This window comes from Condylostylus longicornis, unplaced genomic scaffold (assembly GCF_029603195.1).
Source record: "Condylostylus longicornis isolate FDR11 unplaced genomic scaffold, ASM2960319v2 ptg000004l, whole genome shotgun sequence".
Lineage (NCBI taxonomy): Eukaryota > Metazoa > Arthropoda > Insecta > Diptera > Dolichopodidae > Condylostylus > Condylostylus longicornis.
This window is the reverse complement of record NW_026577973.1, coordinates 10,797,965-10,816,764: the sequence shown is the minus strand read 5'-3', so window position 1 is coordinate 10,816,764 and position 18,800 is coordinate 10,797,965. Positions and strand designations below refer to the sequence as shown.

General features: G+C 24.9%; 2 protein-coding genes across 2 annotated transcripts; both read right to left on the bottom strand.

The window, feature by feature from the left end:
• Positions 1-1,544: 1,544 nt before the first annotated feature.
• LOC129613119 (uncharacterized) lies at positions 1,545-7,655 on the bottom strand. Its single transcript, XM_055527065.1, has 4 exons — positions 7,607-7,655; positions 4,030-4,240; positions 2,420-2,607; positions 1,545-2,276 (listed from the first exon to the last, which is right to left on the bottom strand). Exons 1-4 carry the CDS (start codon positions 7,653-7,655, stop codon positions 1,660-1,662), a joined length of 1,065 nt encoding a protein of 354 aa, XP_055383040.1. The 3' UTR covers positions 1,545-1,659.
• Positions 7,656-11,472: 3,817 nt separating this feature from the next.
• LOC129612222 (uncharacterized) lies at positions 11,473-18,531 on the bottom strand. The gene is made up of 3 exons (XM_055525759.1): positions 17,896-18,531; positions 16,217-16,478; positions 11,473-11,899 (listed from the first exon to the last, which is right to left on the bottom strand). The coding sequence occupies exons 1-3, from the start codon at positions 18,046-18,048 to the stop codon at positions 11,583-11,585; spliced, it is 732 nt and encodes a 243-aa protein (XP_055381734.1). The 5' UTR covers positions 18,049-18,531; the 3' UTR covers positions 11,473-11,582.
• Positions 18,532-18,800: the final 269 nt, after the last annotated feature.

Below are 18,800 nucleotides of genomic sequence, written 5' to 3'. Positions count from 1 at the left end.
CCTTTTATTCATTGGTATTAGGAGTTAAAATTTTGAAGGGGAAATCTCTACCGAAATATAATATACGAACAAATTTCTGAGGTAAATATGTTGAAAGAATATTTTAAATCTATGCAAATTTTTCAGTTCAAAATAAAATGAAAAAAATAAATAAGTGTAATTATGTTGTTTGAATTCCGTACCTATTTCCTTCACCTTCTTCAAAACTAGACCTTTTAAAAATTCTGAAAATATTTTTAGTACTCACTGTATAAATAAACCATATCTAATTTTTAAACTGAATGAACGCAAAAAGTTAATTTATTATTGCCTGAATATCGAAGTCGAATGACTGGATATCGAAATAAACCTTTGCTTTAAAATTGTGATAACAAAATTTTTCTCTAGTTTTCAAGATTATTTGTCACATATGCACAAGAATTTATATTAATAAATTTTCTTTCTATTTTCTAGGTCTCCGAGAATTACTACTCCGTAAATTTTTTGGAATGTCAACTTTCAGGCAGCTACGTCTTGAACAAGTTTAATTGAGCATTTACAAATTCAGGTATGAAACGCAGTAAAACAAAATACTACTCGACGACATCTTGTGTTAAAATTTTTGCCCTTACATATTTATGTATATACGCATTTTTTTTTCGAAAATCATCTAAAATTTCTTCACAAATCTTCTTAAAACCTTAAATAGCAATTTTCATAATACAAAGTTATTGTCATAAAAATTATTTTTGTATTATTTTATTCAGGATATCTTTTATATCCTGAAACCATTTTTATTACATACGAGTACAAAATATTTTATCGCCTCTATAACAAAATATGTGTATAATAATGCCATGGTTTTTATTCAATAAGAATTTTATTGAAATGATTTTTATTATGGACAAAGAATATTCGATTCAAATGATTTCGGTATTGTATGTCCCATAAAAAGGATCATCCAATATACACACAGTTTGTTTCATTTATTCTGCAAAAGTAGAACTCTTTTTATTCATAACTATTAAATAATTGTAAAAAGAAAATATTCCCATTTCATAAAAACTATTTTCTTTTACATTTTACATTTATTGGATTTCAATTGTTTAACTTGCTATAGCCATTGAGTAAGTTTAATTGGTATATGCAATGTGGAGATAAACATTGTCATAATAGTAAATTATTTGTAAATGTTGCATATGTTTAGGATATTTTACAAGAAAGCATAAATACTACTGGACTACACATATGTCTTATATAATATTGCCATTATGCAAAGTTTTTCAGCAATATGATTTTTAATAGCTAAGGTTAGAAAAGTAATACTATTTCATTAACCAGATTAGGCATGGTTCGAAGTATTTTTGTTATTGTGTCCGGAATGAAAGCAGAAAATGCGTTGAAATATTAGTACGTTGTTATTAGTATCAATATTGTGAACAATTGATTAATTTTAGAAATTATTTATAGTTATTGTTGAAATAAGTAGAACTAAAAATGTTAAACAATTTTTTTTGTAAAAGTTTTACTTGGACAAATTTTAAAAAATCAATTTATATTTTATATTAAATCGAATCTATAAATATTTTTAATTAAATGCGATTGTAAATAACATAATAAAAAATTAAAATTATAATTAAATATTATAATATAGCTAAGTGACTCTAAATTATAATAAATTTACAAAGCCTTCCAAACAAATTTATTTTGATTATTTGATTTTTTTAAATTTACAGTCTCAGTATTACTCACTCCTTTATAATGCTGTGTTTGTTGCTGTTGTTGTTGTTGCCTTTCAAACATTTTAAATTGACGATCTTGTAATAAAACATTTTTTTCATAATCATAGAATCGATCTGGTGTAGGTGTTGTAACTGAAGATTTAAATTTTTCCACTTCATCTTGAAATTCTCTTGGTTGATCAAATTTTACACGTCTATCATTACGAACATATCCTTCATAATCATTTGTATCAGCCGAATATGCGCTTAAACCACTACTAAATCCGTGTGGTTTTAAATGATGATGAAGTCCAGCAGGTGGACCAGCAAAACCATAACCATTTATTCCACTAAAACCTCCAAAACCATGATCAACAGTTGTTGACCCAAGTGCACCTAAACCTAATGCACCACCAATACCAAAAATACTAGATAGAAATAAAGCTAATTTAGCTAAAATTGCTGCTTTCTGACACAAAAATATGATGCCAGCAAATAATAATGGAACAATTGCCACTAAATTGAATTTTAAACCAAGAAGAAATGGTAATAAAAGTTTCTTTGTGAGAATTCGAGCTAAAAATTAAAGGAAAAAAAATTTTTTTAGGTATAATAAATTAAGCCATCTCTTGTAATGTACATATGTATACATAAAATGTAATGTTGTTAAATACATACATTTATATAGATATAAAATATTATGTAAAGAAAATAATAACCTGTTGATGGTTCTTCCGCTAAATAATTACGTTCATTGCTTTCAACTTGTGGATCTAATGCAAATTCCAAAACACTTGTGGTATCTGCAGAAGGTCCGATTCGTAGTTGAAGACCAGGATAAATTCCATTCAAATCCCATTGTAAAGCTCTATTACTGATTATTACACCAGCATTTTCTAATATTCCCCTATAGTAAATAAAAAAAAAATAATTTAATTAAAAATTGCATATATTTAGGCAAAATGGCGAAAATTTTAACTGGTATAAAATTAAGCTGTCTACGTATATGCTTTGAATTCATAACTTTAATATGGAAATTTTAAACATAGAATCGTTGCGTAATTTGAAGAGTTATTCAAAATAATGTATGGAATTATATATTATGGTTTTATGTCAACAATTTCGTGTCTGTGAGTCTAATGTACAAATAATATAATGTTAATGTCATTCTATGATGAACTGCTTATGAATATTTCAGTCTTTCAAGAAATGCTAGTGATTTAAAACAAAAAGCAGTTGTAAAGATTGATGGGATCTCTAAAACAAGCTATAAATTGAGAAATGCTCTTAAGAAATAACAATATTGAAGTTATTTCATTTAAATTATCTAAATTTTTGCATAAGTGCGTTTAGGTTTACCCTCAGATTATAGATTTTGAGGTGTATAATGAGATATTCATAAAAAAGAATTTATTTGTTAATTTTTTACGCTGTAATAATGCATCCATCCATTAGATTTTTTGCCTGTTTGCGGCCTTCTTTTATAAACGTATAGTTACCACAATTGCAAATTTTAACAAATTAAATTTATAATATAATTGAAATTTTTAAGCACAAATTAAGAAAATAGCATTTTGAATTGTGCTGCAAAAGATTAAAAATAAACAGTTTTAAATGCAAATTAAATGGACAGTAGAGTCACTATTCCAATAAAGCTGGAAATTATATGCAGTCAACTATGAGGCTTAAATTTCCTTCAAATATTCATTTGAATTTTCAGCAATGCTTTTCAGAGTTTTAGAAAAACACATAACGAGGGTCAATACAACTTCGATTAACTATTTTTAAAAATGTCAATTGCATTATATTTTTTTTCTTTCCAGAAAGTTTAAATAACTTGAGAAAATGTCCGGAAAATTTTATTGGAAAAATTGCCTTATTTTATAATGCGTTTGTAAAACCCTTGTCTACTTGAGTAATTTTAGCAAACATGTTCCTATAGGTATACTTAATTGTTTCTATGATTTAAATCGCTAAAGACTAGACAAACTCGTATAAAGAACAAGTCTAAATTAAATAGGGTTTTTGTGCTTCTTATATTTAAACTTATTTAAAGTTCCAGACTGAGCAAGAATGTATATATATATCTGCATCTAAGATCTCTATGTTTGGACCTTTGTTATGTGTATTGAAGCTTTATTATGTAGACTTTATTATGTATATTTGCATAAAGATTAATGTGTTTAATGCGAACAATAAATTCTTAAGAAAATTAATAAAATGTGTATGTAAGTGAGCGCTGTAATAAGTTATTTTTCAACTTAAAATATTTACTCCTGCACGATAAATTTAGAGCTAAAAGAAATTTTGAATATCTTTCAACTTTTACCTAAAATCAACAGGATCTTGATCTAAGACATTTGCAACAGATCTTTCTGCTTTTTCATCCTTAACAATTTTTAATCCTTTAATTAAAGTAAAATTTTCAGCATCTTCTATATTTTGTAAGAAATTTAACATTTGATGTCCAACACATTCTTTAATATTTGATGATGATTTTCCAGGATTAGCATCTCTTATACAATAACCGAATTCATTTGCTTCAATAAGTAATATATTATAATATGAAAAACACAAACACAATGAAAAAAATATTTTCAAAAAAAATCCAAAATATTGCATTGTTTTTTCACATTTGTTATGATCACAAATGGCATTTAATTTTAATTAACTATATTCACTTTTTATTAAAATTATTCATTTAAAATCCTTTATATTTTTAAATTTCTATGCTTTTTTACAATTCATTCTAAATTTTCCAAGAAGGACTGGTTTTAAATTTAAAATTTTCCTATTTATTTTTGTTTTTAAATTTTCACGTTTATTCAACAACCTAAGTTCTATGATGACTGAAAGGAATCCGTGGTCAAGACGATTATTTTATATTTAAATTAAAATAACCTTTATTTATTGTTTGTTTTTCTTTACCACCCACCCAACCACCATACTTAAAATTTATGTTTTTTTTATTATACGTAACTAAAATTTGGATTCAATTCAATGAACATTTTTCTATCTCATCTTCAAAAATGAAATAAATTTCCTGAAAATCTCCGACTACAAATAATAATAATTAAAAAAAATACGATTTTAAATTAAATTTGGCCTTTGTTTAAACATTTTATATACTTTGACATATTGTGAGTTAATCGCTTTGTTGCTCTTCTTTTTTTTTTGCAAACTTTTTGTTTCTTTTCAATTTCGTATTGAGTGTCGGTTAACCTGCAACATATGTAGCTATATATTGATTATTATATCAGTGTAGTGAAAGTATGACTATCCTAAAAATATATATAATATATAAATAAGGCAATAAGATTCCTGACCTGATCTTGGAAACCTAACAATTAACGCGTGCAGACAATGTAAAGAAAAGTTCTTCTTTTATAACAGTTCATTGTTATTAAATAATAATGAAAAGTAAAAAGTGATAAAGAAAAGTGAAATAAAATTTTGCTAAATATTTTGCACAAAATTTTATTGTGCGTGATGTGAAAATCTTTTTGTTTCAATAATGTGAAAATAAAAATATCAACATTGAGTGAGTCAATAAAATTTTGCACATTCAAACATTTTTTATTATTTTATTGTTTTTGGTCTAACAATAAATTTTTCAGGTAACTGTTACGATAAATGTACGAATTTTTAAAGAAATTTTAATAGCATAATAGTGTTTAAAGATTATGTGGTTAAGATATTAATTCTTGAGAGTCTATAATGTATTTAGATGATTGAAGGATGGTAGGTGACAAAATTTGGACAGTCGAATTGCAGTTATGCTTTATAACCATTCTAATACTTGTAAATTCGAACCTACAAGCTGGAATATTTTGCAACAAACTGAGACTGCAATTTGTATATTAGAGTATTTTAAAATAGCCATATTGCAAAATTATTTGGTTATCTGGTCAATTAAGACTGCTTGTGTGAAACATGTGTATTTGTAAAAAAAATCAAGTTATATGTGATAAAATGAAAAGGCATAATAAATTTTGGGTAATATTAAATATTTTTATAAATTGTCTAAACTGGTTTGTTTCTGAAGTTTTATATTTCTGATATAAGCTGTATTAAGATTAGAGTTATTATGAATTATGCACTCTTATATATTAGCGTTGCAATTTATATTTTTTTTTTTTTTTCCCTTTGTTCACTCCTAGAAGGAGCATAGGGCTAGTGCATGATTTCTCATGCACTAGTTACATAGCGTCATAGGGTTTAACTAGGTAGGTGACTAGCCTGCCGTAGTTTTTATTTATATATTAATTATTTGAGGTTATTGATATTTACTGTTTATTTTTCTTAGTTTTTTAATATCGAATATTAGGAATATTTGAAAATTACTTGTATAATATTTTTATTAGTATTGTATATTAAGTTTTAATAATATTGAAAATACTTTTTATAGTGACCTGACCGGGGTTTGAACCCGAGACCCTTCGGCTAAAGGACCGGTGCCATAACCACTGCACCAATGGTCAGATAGTAATTTATATAGACTATGGCAAATGATCAACATTGAAACTGTACGCGAACTTAAAATATTCAATTAAATTCTCATATTAAGTTTTAGCAACATTTGCTTCGAATTTCTATTAATAAATTCCTATCAAATTTTTATTTGTGAAAATAAAAACACCACATTTGTTCCTACTCTTAATATGCCAATTCCATAATTAAAACATTTTCTAACGCAATTCAATATAGAAATTTCGATCATTTTTCTTAACTATTAACATTGAATTCATTATTTTTCTTTATGAGACAAAAGTTTTTTGTTTTAAAAAGAAAACAGTTTGAATTGAAAATTTATTATGCCCAAAATTTTGGTTAACCACACACCAAGACGAAAAACAAGAATAAAACAAGAAAAAAACACAAAAACAAAAATCAAATGAAAACCCCAACAAATCTTAAAGAAACTTTTTTGTTAAGGTTTTTCTTATGTCTTAATCGCAAAACCCAATAAAACACTTTGTTTTGTTGTAACCGACAAAGAAAATTAATTTTTTTTTCTTTTTTGGCGGGGTATAACGAAGTATTTTTCTCTTCGTTGATGATGTTATTAAATAATGATATATGTAGGTCGTAGTAATCGTAGGATTACTTTATCTTTTATTTTTGATATCTACACGAGAACTGTTTATCTACATAAAACGGTATAAAATTTTTCGAATTTCGTTTATAACACTATGTGTTTATGTTACAAGAAAATAATTTTAAAATCAAATTTAATTTTTGGATGATTCTCAAGATATTATGTAGAAACTTGGCAAGAGTAATAATTATTATAGGATCTGAAATAAAATTTCCGGCGATATCTTTACTATTTCGTTTCGCGAGCACATGAGCTCAAATATAAATTTTTAAGAAAATTAAGTAGAAATTAAGTAGAAATTTTCAATCATTAAAAATAATGATTGAAAATTTCTACTTTACACTGTCTACGATTCATGGAAGCAGTTTTTCTTGAAGTCAATTTGCACTACAGGCTTTCATTACTATCGTCATTTCGTGCAGAAAAATTGAATTAAATTCAATAAGGAATAGCGCTGGATTAATCATATATGCAAAGTAAGCATTCACAATGAGTGCCGGAAAACTAGGACGCTCATTAACAAGAGGTAACATTGAAAATTTAAAAAAAAAAAATAAATTTTAAAAAGAACACTTTTTTGCAATTTTTCGCTTTACTGGTTGTCCAATTATTTTTTTCTTTTTATTTTAAATAAAATTAACTTGAAAACATGAACCTATACACAAACATGCGAAAACTTCGTGTAGTGTCGAACAAGTTAGAACCGAGCCTGACAAAAAATTAACTAAATTAATACCTATACTCAATTCAACTAACGCGGAATCGAAGAAAAACTTATGAAATATTCTGAAGAATTTTTCAAAAATACGATCAAAAATCTGGTGATAATCAAAATTTAAACGCTTTTCCAATAACATTATTATTGTTTTGCTGTGAACAAAATTTAAAAATAATTTTTTCATAAAACCTACAGATGTAATGTTAACGCTTTCTGCTTGGCTATTTTTATATCATTATTATACAAGTACATTAGTATAACTAACCCAATTATAAAATATAAGTACGTATACATAAAATATTATTATTCAAATAAATTTAAATTTTTTTTTTCAATTATTTATTTATTATATAAATATCACTATATCAGTTTCCATCCAATGCTTTTATAACACAAAAATTAAAGAGGCAAGTTGAAAAAATCCATCCGTTTCACATATATTTTTAATTAAAGAAAATCTTCATTATACCTTATAATAACTTAATACTTATAATTGTTACCTAACATTTTAATTCTGATTACATTTTTTTGGTTTTCATAAAAATTTTGCAATTTGGTCTGTGCGTAGTACATTCAATGTTGATTAATTAAACAAACAAAATCTGATAATCAAATTTTATTACATCAGATCAAATATTTGTTATGAATTATAATGGCCTAGACCTGGATTTATAAAATATTTTACTTGATTCCTATATTGTATATATAAAATCAGAGATTTTATAATAGACTAATTAAGTATGCAATTAGTACTAAAATTGTATTGTTAGCTTAGAAAATTCTTATAGGGTATTTGTATCTTACCATAGTATCATACCCTTGATATAAAAATGAAAATATTACAAACCTATTGATATACTATAGAAATTAAAAAATACTTTTATTTAGATTACTAGTGCAGTGAACTCATCTCATAACCGATTTGCCTGATGGCAGATCTGAGATTCTTTTGTTAGAATTTACTTCTATTTCGAAATATTGGTGTTCAGTTGAAAAACAAAAATTAAATTATATAGAAAAATTTATAACAGTGCTGCAAAAGTGCGAAAAACCAGATAGTGACATCTCATGTCATTCAGTAAGCAACAAGAAAAAATAAAATTTTTCGATAACCACCGTTTTTCATCAAAACGTAAAATGTATAACAAAATATTTTTAACACATACTTATTTTTTTATACAATCATAATTCATGACCCTCGTAACTTTTTTACATTGTACAAATTTTCATTGTTCATTCAGCTGACACTTTTAAAATTTTTATCAAATAAAAAGTTTTTCATAAAATTTAAGATTTTCCTTTAATTAACGAATTTCATAAAAATTCTTAAAATAAAATTTAATATTGCGATATTCTTTTCAACAACGGTAAAGTATATTGTACTTGAGTACACTATCGTAGACAAAAAACACCTCAAAAAACTAAAAATAATTTGAGAAGAAAATCAATAATGTGAACTCCGATACTAAAATTTGATATTACAAGAATTTATATAAAAATAAAAAATTAAGTTGGGCCGAACTGATGGTTTGTAAACAGCACATTTTTTCTTTGAACAAGTGAAAATACTGCTTTTTAAAACAATCTTCGACATTATTTCAATATTACTTTCACTAATATACCAAAATATTAGAAAAAAAATTGCATATATTTAGGATAGGAAAAAAAATTTTAAAGGCTAAAATAACTAATTATATTTTTTGATGGCATGGTATTTCCGGTTAAAATTCTGTATTTATAGCAATTTCAATTTCAGAAATATAAGATGCCGAAAATACGAATATTACAAATTTTGAGAGTTGATAACTTGAGAAGAAGTAGAGGTGGATAAAAATTTTTTTAACAGTTTAGATAGCTGCTAAAATTTCAGGCTTTTACATGCTTCCTTCTAGAAGAAAAATGATTTAAAAAAAACGAATGGTTTAGAAAAAGCCTTCCACTACTCTGCCTTTGCAGAATTCAAATAATTTTTGTAGTTCCGTTACAATAAATAGTGAAATAGTGATTTCATACAAAATTCCAATGCCGTACTACCTCAATTGCTATTAAGACTATAATTTTTCTAGATGTTTATATTTTCAATTTAGCATGTTTTTTAAATTACATTCTATTATCACATGCTCCGTGATTTATTTCAAACAATTTCAATTATTTCTTTAAACACAAATTCACGCGAAAACTCGCCTGAACTCAATTTTTCACGTATGCAGGTCTTTGATTTGAATTCGCTTTTGTATAAAAGAAGTATACATAATCAAATTCATATTTTTACAACATCCAACAGGTATTGCTTTATTATAATAGGGCTAAAAAAATATTTTTTTTCACAATAATTGGAGAAGACTGTGAAAATAAAATTGCATTTTTAGCATGTTAGATTAGGTTACACAACTTTTGAAGAAGTTATAATTTATGAATTAATGAAGCTTTTAAGATTTTTTAGATGCGAGTACCTATTATTTATTGTAGCTACACGTTCTTGATATTAGGATTTCTGGAAAATTTTCTCAATTTATTTCTGAACTAACTACGACCCCTAGTTTTGTTTTCGATAAATTCCGTTTAGCATTTAAGCAATGTTCGCTCTCTCATTTTACCTCGTAATAATGAGCTGTAACAGCACCAGCGACAAAATATGAATGACAATTTTTTGAGAAAATTTTTCTACAGAATCTCTTGTATACCTGAAAATATTATTAATAAACACAAAGAAAAGGAAAAAATTTTGTTTTTTCTTTTTTTAATTTAATAATGATTTTCTATTTTATTTATATATTTTTCTTAAAATTAAAGTAAAAAAAATTGTTTTCAAAAATTATTTAACTTTTATTTTGTTAATTTTTTTTTGTCGTTTTCTTTTGTTTAATTCTAAAAAGAACACATAAAATTATTTTTATTTCTGATGAAAAATTATTAATGAAAATTTTTTCAGTTTAAAATGAAAAATTAATATTAAAAATTCAATTAAGAAGAAATGACAATAGTGTGTACGTATGTATGTATGAATTTATTAAAATGTATGTGTGTATATATATTTGTATGTACATTAAGAAAGAAATGTTTGTACTGAATTATTTTAAATACTTATTTAAAAAAAGTAGAAAAGGAAGAAATATTTAACAATAAAGATTAAACTTAATTAAAATAAATTTTAGAATACGCACCCCTATGGTACCTTAACAGATAACAAAAGAGAAATAGGGCAAAAATTAATGTTATAATGTGTAATAATAATTGTTTCGATTAATTATAAAATTGTGACTTTAGGATTATTGACAAATTGTTAAATACAAAATATTTATTGAAGAAGTCGCCTAAGTGTTACGATCGTTTTAAAAAAAAATATTGTAATTTAATAAGAAATCTCACTACTCTTACATGGTCAAATAAAAATGCTTGGGTACTTCTTCGCCAAATCAATCCAAAACAATCTTAACACATTATTAAAACGGAAATTGAATTGAAGAAATGAAATATTAATGATTTCAAAAGAATAAATTAAATTAGAAACAGGAGAGAAATAGAAAGAGACCTGAAAACAACGTACTCAGATCTCAACTGTTAAGTATAAGTGTGACTTTAAAAAATTGTTAATGCTATCAAATTAAAATATGTAATTAAAATTGTATTCAACTGTAAAGCCTCAAAGTAATAAGAGGCTCGTTTCTAAATTCTAGTAAAACAGAAATTAAAAATATAAAAATTTAATAAAATAATTTTTTGCTTTTTTCATTTTGTTTTTTTTTTTTTTTTTGAGAAATATTAGTATACAAAGTGTTAGTATTTTTTTTGTTAATTAACGTTCCTAGAATCCTAAATAACTAAAATTAAGTAAAAAAAATTTCTTTAATTCAAAATAAATTTCTAAATTCATTTTCCCTTTTCTTAAACTTTTCATGCTTTTTTAAATTAGAATTAGAAGAATAAATTATTTTATATAAATAAATAAATTAAATAAATATTTTTTAAATTAAATATTTTACAGTCCTAATTATTGCCTTCATGGTTATATTTCATTTTTTTTTTAATTCTGTTGTTCATTTTATTTCTTTTTTGTTTTTCCTTTTTATTTTTTGGTATATGCTGAATATGCTAAATTTTGTGCATCCATTGATCTGCCATACGAATGTTCATCATATGAAGAACCATGTGAATAATGTGGATGAGCTACAACTTCATAACTTTGTGCTGAATGTTTTGAATCCAAGAGTTTCTTCAAACCAATGATACCAGATAATAATAATGCAATTTTACCAATCACTAAAGCTTTGAATGCAATCATAGCTAAGAAACCAATTGCTAATGGTAATAAAGCTGCAGCTTTCAACTTAAATAATAGTAAAAGTGGTAAAAGATATTTTTTACCCTTCTTTTTTTCACGTGCTATGTATTTTTTTTTTAATATGAAAAAATAAGAAAAAAATAAAAAGTATTAATTATTTTCTTTTCTTTTTAAATTAAGTATGGGATGGTGGATAATTTCGATTGTAATAGGCGGTATTCAAAAGTTATCTTCCTTTACTGACAGATCGTTACAGGCAGCTATTTTAAACTATATTAACATGCATTAGATAAGAAGATTTTTAGCAAATTCCAGTTATATAAAAGAATTTCTTGCTCGTATAGCTTTAGGTGTACATAAAAACAATTTTTGATATATTATCTAAAAAAAGAAGGCTTCTACTGAAAAATACTTTAAAGAGATTCTGAAACCCAATATCTAGAAAAATTTAATGAAAAGCAATGAAAAAGTACACATATCCTACCAAATTCCGCTATATAAAAATTTTAACAAAATGAAAATACAAGCAATTCGGAAATATTAGACAAAAACAAAATATTTAAAACAGAATAGGTAGCCAATTGCCGTAACTTCTCTTTTGATTTTTCACATTTGATTAATTTTCTAAGAATGAACCTAAAAAAATAATTCTTTCTCTAAAAATGAAACACATTAAGAAGTTTCTAATTAAATCAGGGCCTATGTCGAGTGCATTTTTACCGACCGCAATTGTATACAATAAGTAAGGTTATGTGATGGCAACAAATTTTGAATATCGAGTTTTCGGTGGGAACGCACTTCTCCATAGTAAGGAAGTGTAAATAAATTGCTTTCAGAGAGGTGTCAGTCTGTCGGTTTTTCGGTTTGTCGGTCTGCCTGTCTGCCTGTCTGTGTGTGCACGCGTGAATCTCAAGTTCGGCTGAGCCGATTTTTGATGAAATTTTTATATGTAAGTTATTATGAATATACATTTTGGCGTATATTACGAAAAATAATTAACCGATTGTATTGAAATTTAATAATTAAATCCTAGGTGTTAAAAAAATGAATCTATAAATTGTTTTTGCAAGATCAGGGGTCGGAAACTGATATGGGGGAATATGACAAACTTTTCGTATAATTCGGACGACACAAAATGAAGCTTTACTAAGAACCAAATTCACATTTTTCTAGGTATGTTAACTAAAATTTTATTACTGTCCTTATAATTTTCAAGAAGTTTTTAAGACGTATGTGCTGACCACATCAGATTTTTAGAGAGATACTTGATATTTATTTTATTTTAGGTTTTAGGACGGAAAATTGAAATCTAGAGTTTAAAGTCAAATAATTTCTTCATAAAATATTTATTTTATCTCTCATTTAATTTTTTTTGAATTTAGTTATGAGTCCGCATAAAGGCTTCGCAAATTTGTATTTAATCCGTTTTTCCAATATTTCAAAAAAATTTAATTAAAAAACGAGTGATGGTCAATTGAAAAATAAAAAATAATTTTTTTTCCTTTTCTATTTTACAAGACTACAATTTGAATGACCCAATTTTTTAAATTTTCTTTTTTCTTGTTTAATTTTCATACTGATCTTATGTTTGCCTTAATTTTATATTCAACTCAGTGTGTTCAATTTATATGTATATTTATGATATGAATTTGATAGTGTAAGGTGAATAGAAAAAAAAATCCAGTATTGATATCACCTACTTCCTTTAAACTGATTATACGAGTGAAAAATAATAAAATAAGTAAAAATAGAGAGAAGAAAAAAATAACAATGTTTTTGTTTTTTTTTTTTGAGAAAGTCTAAGTGTACAACTTAATCAACATACCACTATGCGTGTTACCACACTGAATTTCAATTGAACAAAATAAAAAGAAATTTATAAATTTTATAGCGTAAATATCGTAAAGAATAGCTATGTATGTACCCATAAGTGCCATGTGTGAAAACCAGATTTTTTTTTTTAAATCATCTACTTAATATTGACCGCATAAATTGGCAAATAACTGCTATGAACTTTTTTTTTTTCTTTTCCAATATTTTATAGCTAGCCAGTTGTGTTTTTCAATTCATTTTGAATATTGTACGCATTTTTATTTTATTTATTTATTATAAAACATCAATTAGCATGCAAATTGTATTGTTGGAACACAAACGCTTCATTTTTATAATAATAACTTTTGTTATAATAAATAGTTTAATTAAATGGTAGTTTGCACATATCATCATACTTGTAGTTTGTAATTTTATCATTGACTTTTCGCTTAACATCAAAGGTTATTGTTATTCAAATTGAACTCTAAATCAATTAAGTAAAAGTGACGGCAATTAAATATTGATAGTGGTGAAAAAAGTGGAAGTGTCAGAGATTTTATAATTGAAGAGAAATCGATTCATTGTAAATTTTTGATTTGATTTTATTAAATTTTTGTTTAATTTATGGTTTTTATTTGTAAATATCCGCCGGAATATACGTACTTATACTGTAGGATCAAATTGTAGTATAAATTCTTTCATCAATAGAGAACGGAACATGTGAACAATCATAGGGAAAACTTAATCAATTTTGAATGTATAAATGTAATTTATTCATTATTATGGCGTAGTGTCTAAAAGAAATACTATATCACTATCTACATACTATGTACGATTACATACTGTGTATCAAATATTCATCAACAATTCTCTACATATTGTGTGAACGTAATTAAAATCAGAAAAAATCTAATATTTTGACTAAGAGTGTTAACTAATAATTTTTCCATAGTTAAAAAATAAAAATGCCATATGCATTATGAAAATAGTAATTTGGCAACAATATTGTACGTAGAGTTGCATGAAAGATGTACTTACATGTCTGACTATTTGGCTGTTATTATAAGATTAGCGCTAATACCATACCATGCAATTAAAGTTACTCTCATATTTGTAATAGAGTATGGGAAAAAGTTTGCGCATTTGTCTGATTATTTTTGAAATGGTCGAGTGTCGTCAACTTATTCTTAGTACAACCATGTACAATTACATAATCAATATGATTAAAAGTTACCATTCATACCACTAGAAAAATAAATTGATATTGTAAAAATAAAGCAGGAATAATTGAAAATTTCTAATTTTAAGAATGAAGGATTCCAGTTTCCCACTTTGTAATTGATAAAAGAATAGCGGAAGTGTTCAACATCTCAACCTTAACTTATTGTTAGTACAAAAATTATTTTTATACTTTAAAATCTTTTCTATTTGCACTTTTGGAATTTTCCAGTGAAATTCTTTTTTTTTTCAATATGCACTTATTATAGTAGCTTTTCATAGAGAACAAAATATTTCTAATTTTTAAAGAACACGTTTGAAATTTTTCTAGTAGTGGAAATTTCAAGTTTTTATTTTATTTTCTTTTTTTTTTACTTTAATTATTTTATGAACATTTAAAGATATAAAAATCGTCTTCTACTTATTATTGATGAAAATATTCAAGTTTTTACCAGTTTTGCTTTTTTATTATTTTTTTGTTATTCTTGGTTTATTTATTTAGAGAGATTTTGTTTCTGTAGAGAATAGAAAAAAGACATTTTCTCGCATTTTAACCTTAAAACCTAGTTTTTAGTGGAAAAACAAGGAATATTCGAGGTGATTGAAAATAGTTTTTCACGGAAATTATAAGAAGTGAATGAATTTATTTTAATTTTTCTTATATATATTCATACTTAGAAAGTATTTTTATTAAATTTCACATTCACATAAGAAATATCCATTTCCTGTATTAAATAGTACATCTTTTCAGGATTAGCGTTGAGATAACATTATAATGTTTGAGTTAAGCGGAATTTAAATACTACACTTGGCGAAAAGTAACTTTTATCGTACAAAAAATTTTTAATATAGAAAAATTATGAAAAAATATTTTTCTGAAATATTGTGCATTTTCCCATTTTAATGCACAATTTAGTAAACAGCATCTAAATGGAAAAAAAATGTTCATGCAGATTTCACCCATAATTTTGAAAATAATTTTCTCCAATCTTTCAAAATTTTTTGTTTAATTTTTCTACTGAGGCAATAAAATTAGAGGGAGAATAATAATTTCAAGTAATCACAAGATGTGAACTACCCTTAAATATCGCTTGAAATTAATTCTTTTATACATTTGAAAACAAAATCATGTTCTTAGCTTCAAAATACGATATAGGGTAAACTACGATACAACTTATCAGGTATAATTGCTAAATGGTGTAGCAGTTTTTGCCATTAGTTTACTTCTTATTGGCACAACTGTTCAATTTGATTATACAATATCTACACATCTTTTAATATATTTTCCGAGATATTCTTTGCAATTTATAATAATGAATAAATGAAAATGGTTTCGAAAGGAGATGTAAAGGAATTGTAAATAATGGTTAATTAAATGGTATACTTACATCTACCTTCTTCTAATGATCTTTGCATATCTTCAATTGATTCCCTTGGAACTTTAAATTGTAATGTGTGCGTTCCGAAAAATCTTGCAATCCTTTCAACCAATAACGAATCAACTTCATTTTCTCTTGCTTCTGGTTCATCTGGTAAATTAATTTCATTTAATGATCTACCAACTGGTATATCATCAGTTTTAATTAATTGTATGCCATCACTTAATTTAACATCACCATTTTCTGAATCAAAATAATGTAATGCTCGTTCCTATATTAATAAAAAAATTTTATTAAAAATTAATATTATAATATTATAAAAGCGATAATTCAATAAGAATTTTAATTGAATGAATTCTTAAAACTAATATGAATTTTTATTTTAAGTTTTTCTGCTTGCAAAAATTAAATTAAGAGTTCCTGGAAAGAATCTATCTATTTGATTTATATGATCTATTTGAAATTATTTTTAATATTAAGTAGAAGCTCCAACTGAATACAATTGCAAATATGAAATTTTGACAGACAATGTTCATAAACGTAGTTTTTTCAATGGCCAAAATATTTTTAAAAGGACCCACAAAATGAATTTCAAGAAGATTTAATTAACTTAATTAAAAAAAAATTTCTGTTGAAGTTAAAAATAAATAAAGAATTTGTTTTTAACTAAAAAAGAAATTCTTTATTTATTTTTAAATAAAAACTATTTTAATTATTATTTTTCCTAAGAATAAAAGTGAATGCGAATAACTTATATAAAAATCTGTGTGATGGGATGAAAATTGAGAGAAGACCAAAATATTTAGTGGTGCCACAACGGATGTCTCAATCTAATATGTTAGTAAATTTTTTCCTTTTTCATTTAACCTTATAATTGACTTGTATTGCTTTGATAATATAAATCAGGTGAAAATTTGAAATTCGGAAAGGTTTTTATTTTTTGTATAATTTTTAAATTATTTTAATATTTTTTTGTCTGTAATTTGAATTTTTTGCCTCACGTCATGGTTATATTTTAAGGATTCTGCTCAATAATCGATATTCACTGAAAGTTCAAGTGAAAATTTAATTTTCTGTTTGTTTTTTGATTGTTTTTCTTATAATATTTACGGAGAAAGCTAAATATGCACCATATACAGGCACCATGTTCTTTAAAAACATTTTGTTATATTCTATTTATCCGAATTCCGTTGAAATTCAAGAATGGAAATTAAGTAGTTTGTGAATATAATTCGAAGAAATATATTTAAGTTCTTTTAATTTGGAAAATATCGTCCTTTCAAATGTTAAGTTTTTGGATCATAAAATCTTTTTGAATATTTTGAAAAAGCAAAATGTATAAAAAATCTACAATTCGATTTTGACTTAATTTTTAAAGTAACAGTTTTAATATTAAGTATCGTAACTTTTTAAGGAACGTACGTATACTCGTAAGTGGTTTAACCTATTCTCAAATTTAAGTTGTTTCGATTTTGATCTCAATAAATTTAACTGTAAACTTTATCTATTGTAATTTTAACTGTAAACATAAGTAAAGTATGTAACATAAGTAAGTATGTTCATATTTTTATATCCTTTTTAACGTGTATCCGTGTATCCTTTTAAAATTGTGTATAGTTTTTTTTAATGATTCCTCATATAATTTTGATTATTTCAAAATTAAAACACTTTTGTTTTCTTTTTCTTACCTTTAAACATAATACCAGAGGTTGTTTTGCACAGGTACTTATTAAACTAATAGCACTATTTAAAATACTATCTGTTGTTTCTTGTTGTTCACTCCCAACAATTACCGTTATCATAGTGGTAACGATATAAATATAAAATAGATTTTTAATCATTGTTTTTAAATTTTTTATATTTTTTTTTTATATTTTAAATTAAATTTATAAATTTTAAATTCTTGTTATAATTATGAATGTATAATTGTTTTTCACCACAAAAAAAAAAAAAAAGAGAAAATCCTTAAAAACTAGGATTTTTCTTTTTAATTTTTGATAGATTTTTTTTTTTTGTTTTTCTTTGTTTTTTTTTTTTTAATTTCAAATCACAGTTAATCCAAGTTACAATTTTATTTTATTGAAAATGTAATTTTTTTTCTGTTAACGTTATTACCGTTTGTTGTTGCCTTATTGAGATATCGAAGCGGACTCCTTTTGGTCTATGAAATGCTTACGGTTTTTATAACAGAATTTTAAATAACGTTTTTAATCATAGATAGATTTAAAATAGTTTGTTATTGGCTTTCGAACGACAAAACGTTTTTATAATTTTAATTTGTTATTATTTATAGTATTAAATTAAATGTGTAATATGTTTGTTTAATATGTTGACATGTAGATGTCTCTTGATTTTGTTTTTGTTTTTCTATTATAAGTTTGTTAGTGGTCAGAAGGCAACCGATGTACTGTGGCTAGAAGACATTAAAACATCGCATTTTATTCTCTCTTTATTGAATATATTACAGTTTGTTTATTTTATTTTTTTTTTGTCTTCTTCATTTTAATTTAACTAGCATAATAGTAATACATTTATGTAGTTTTAATGCTAGTATATGCATTACATACACTGATACTAACAATACGTACCCGTA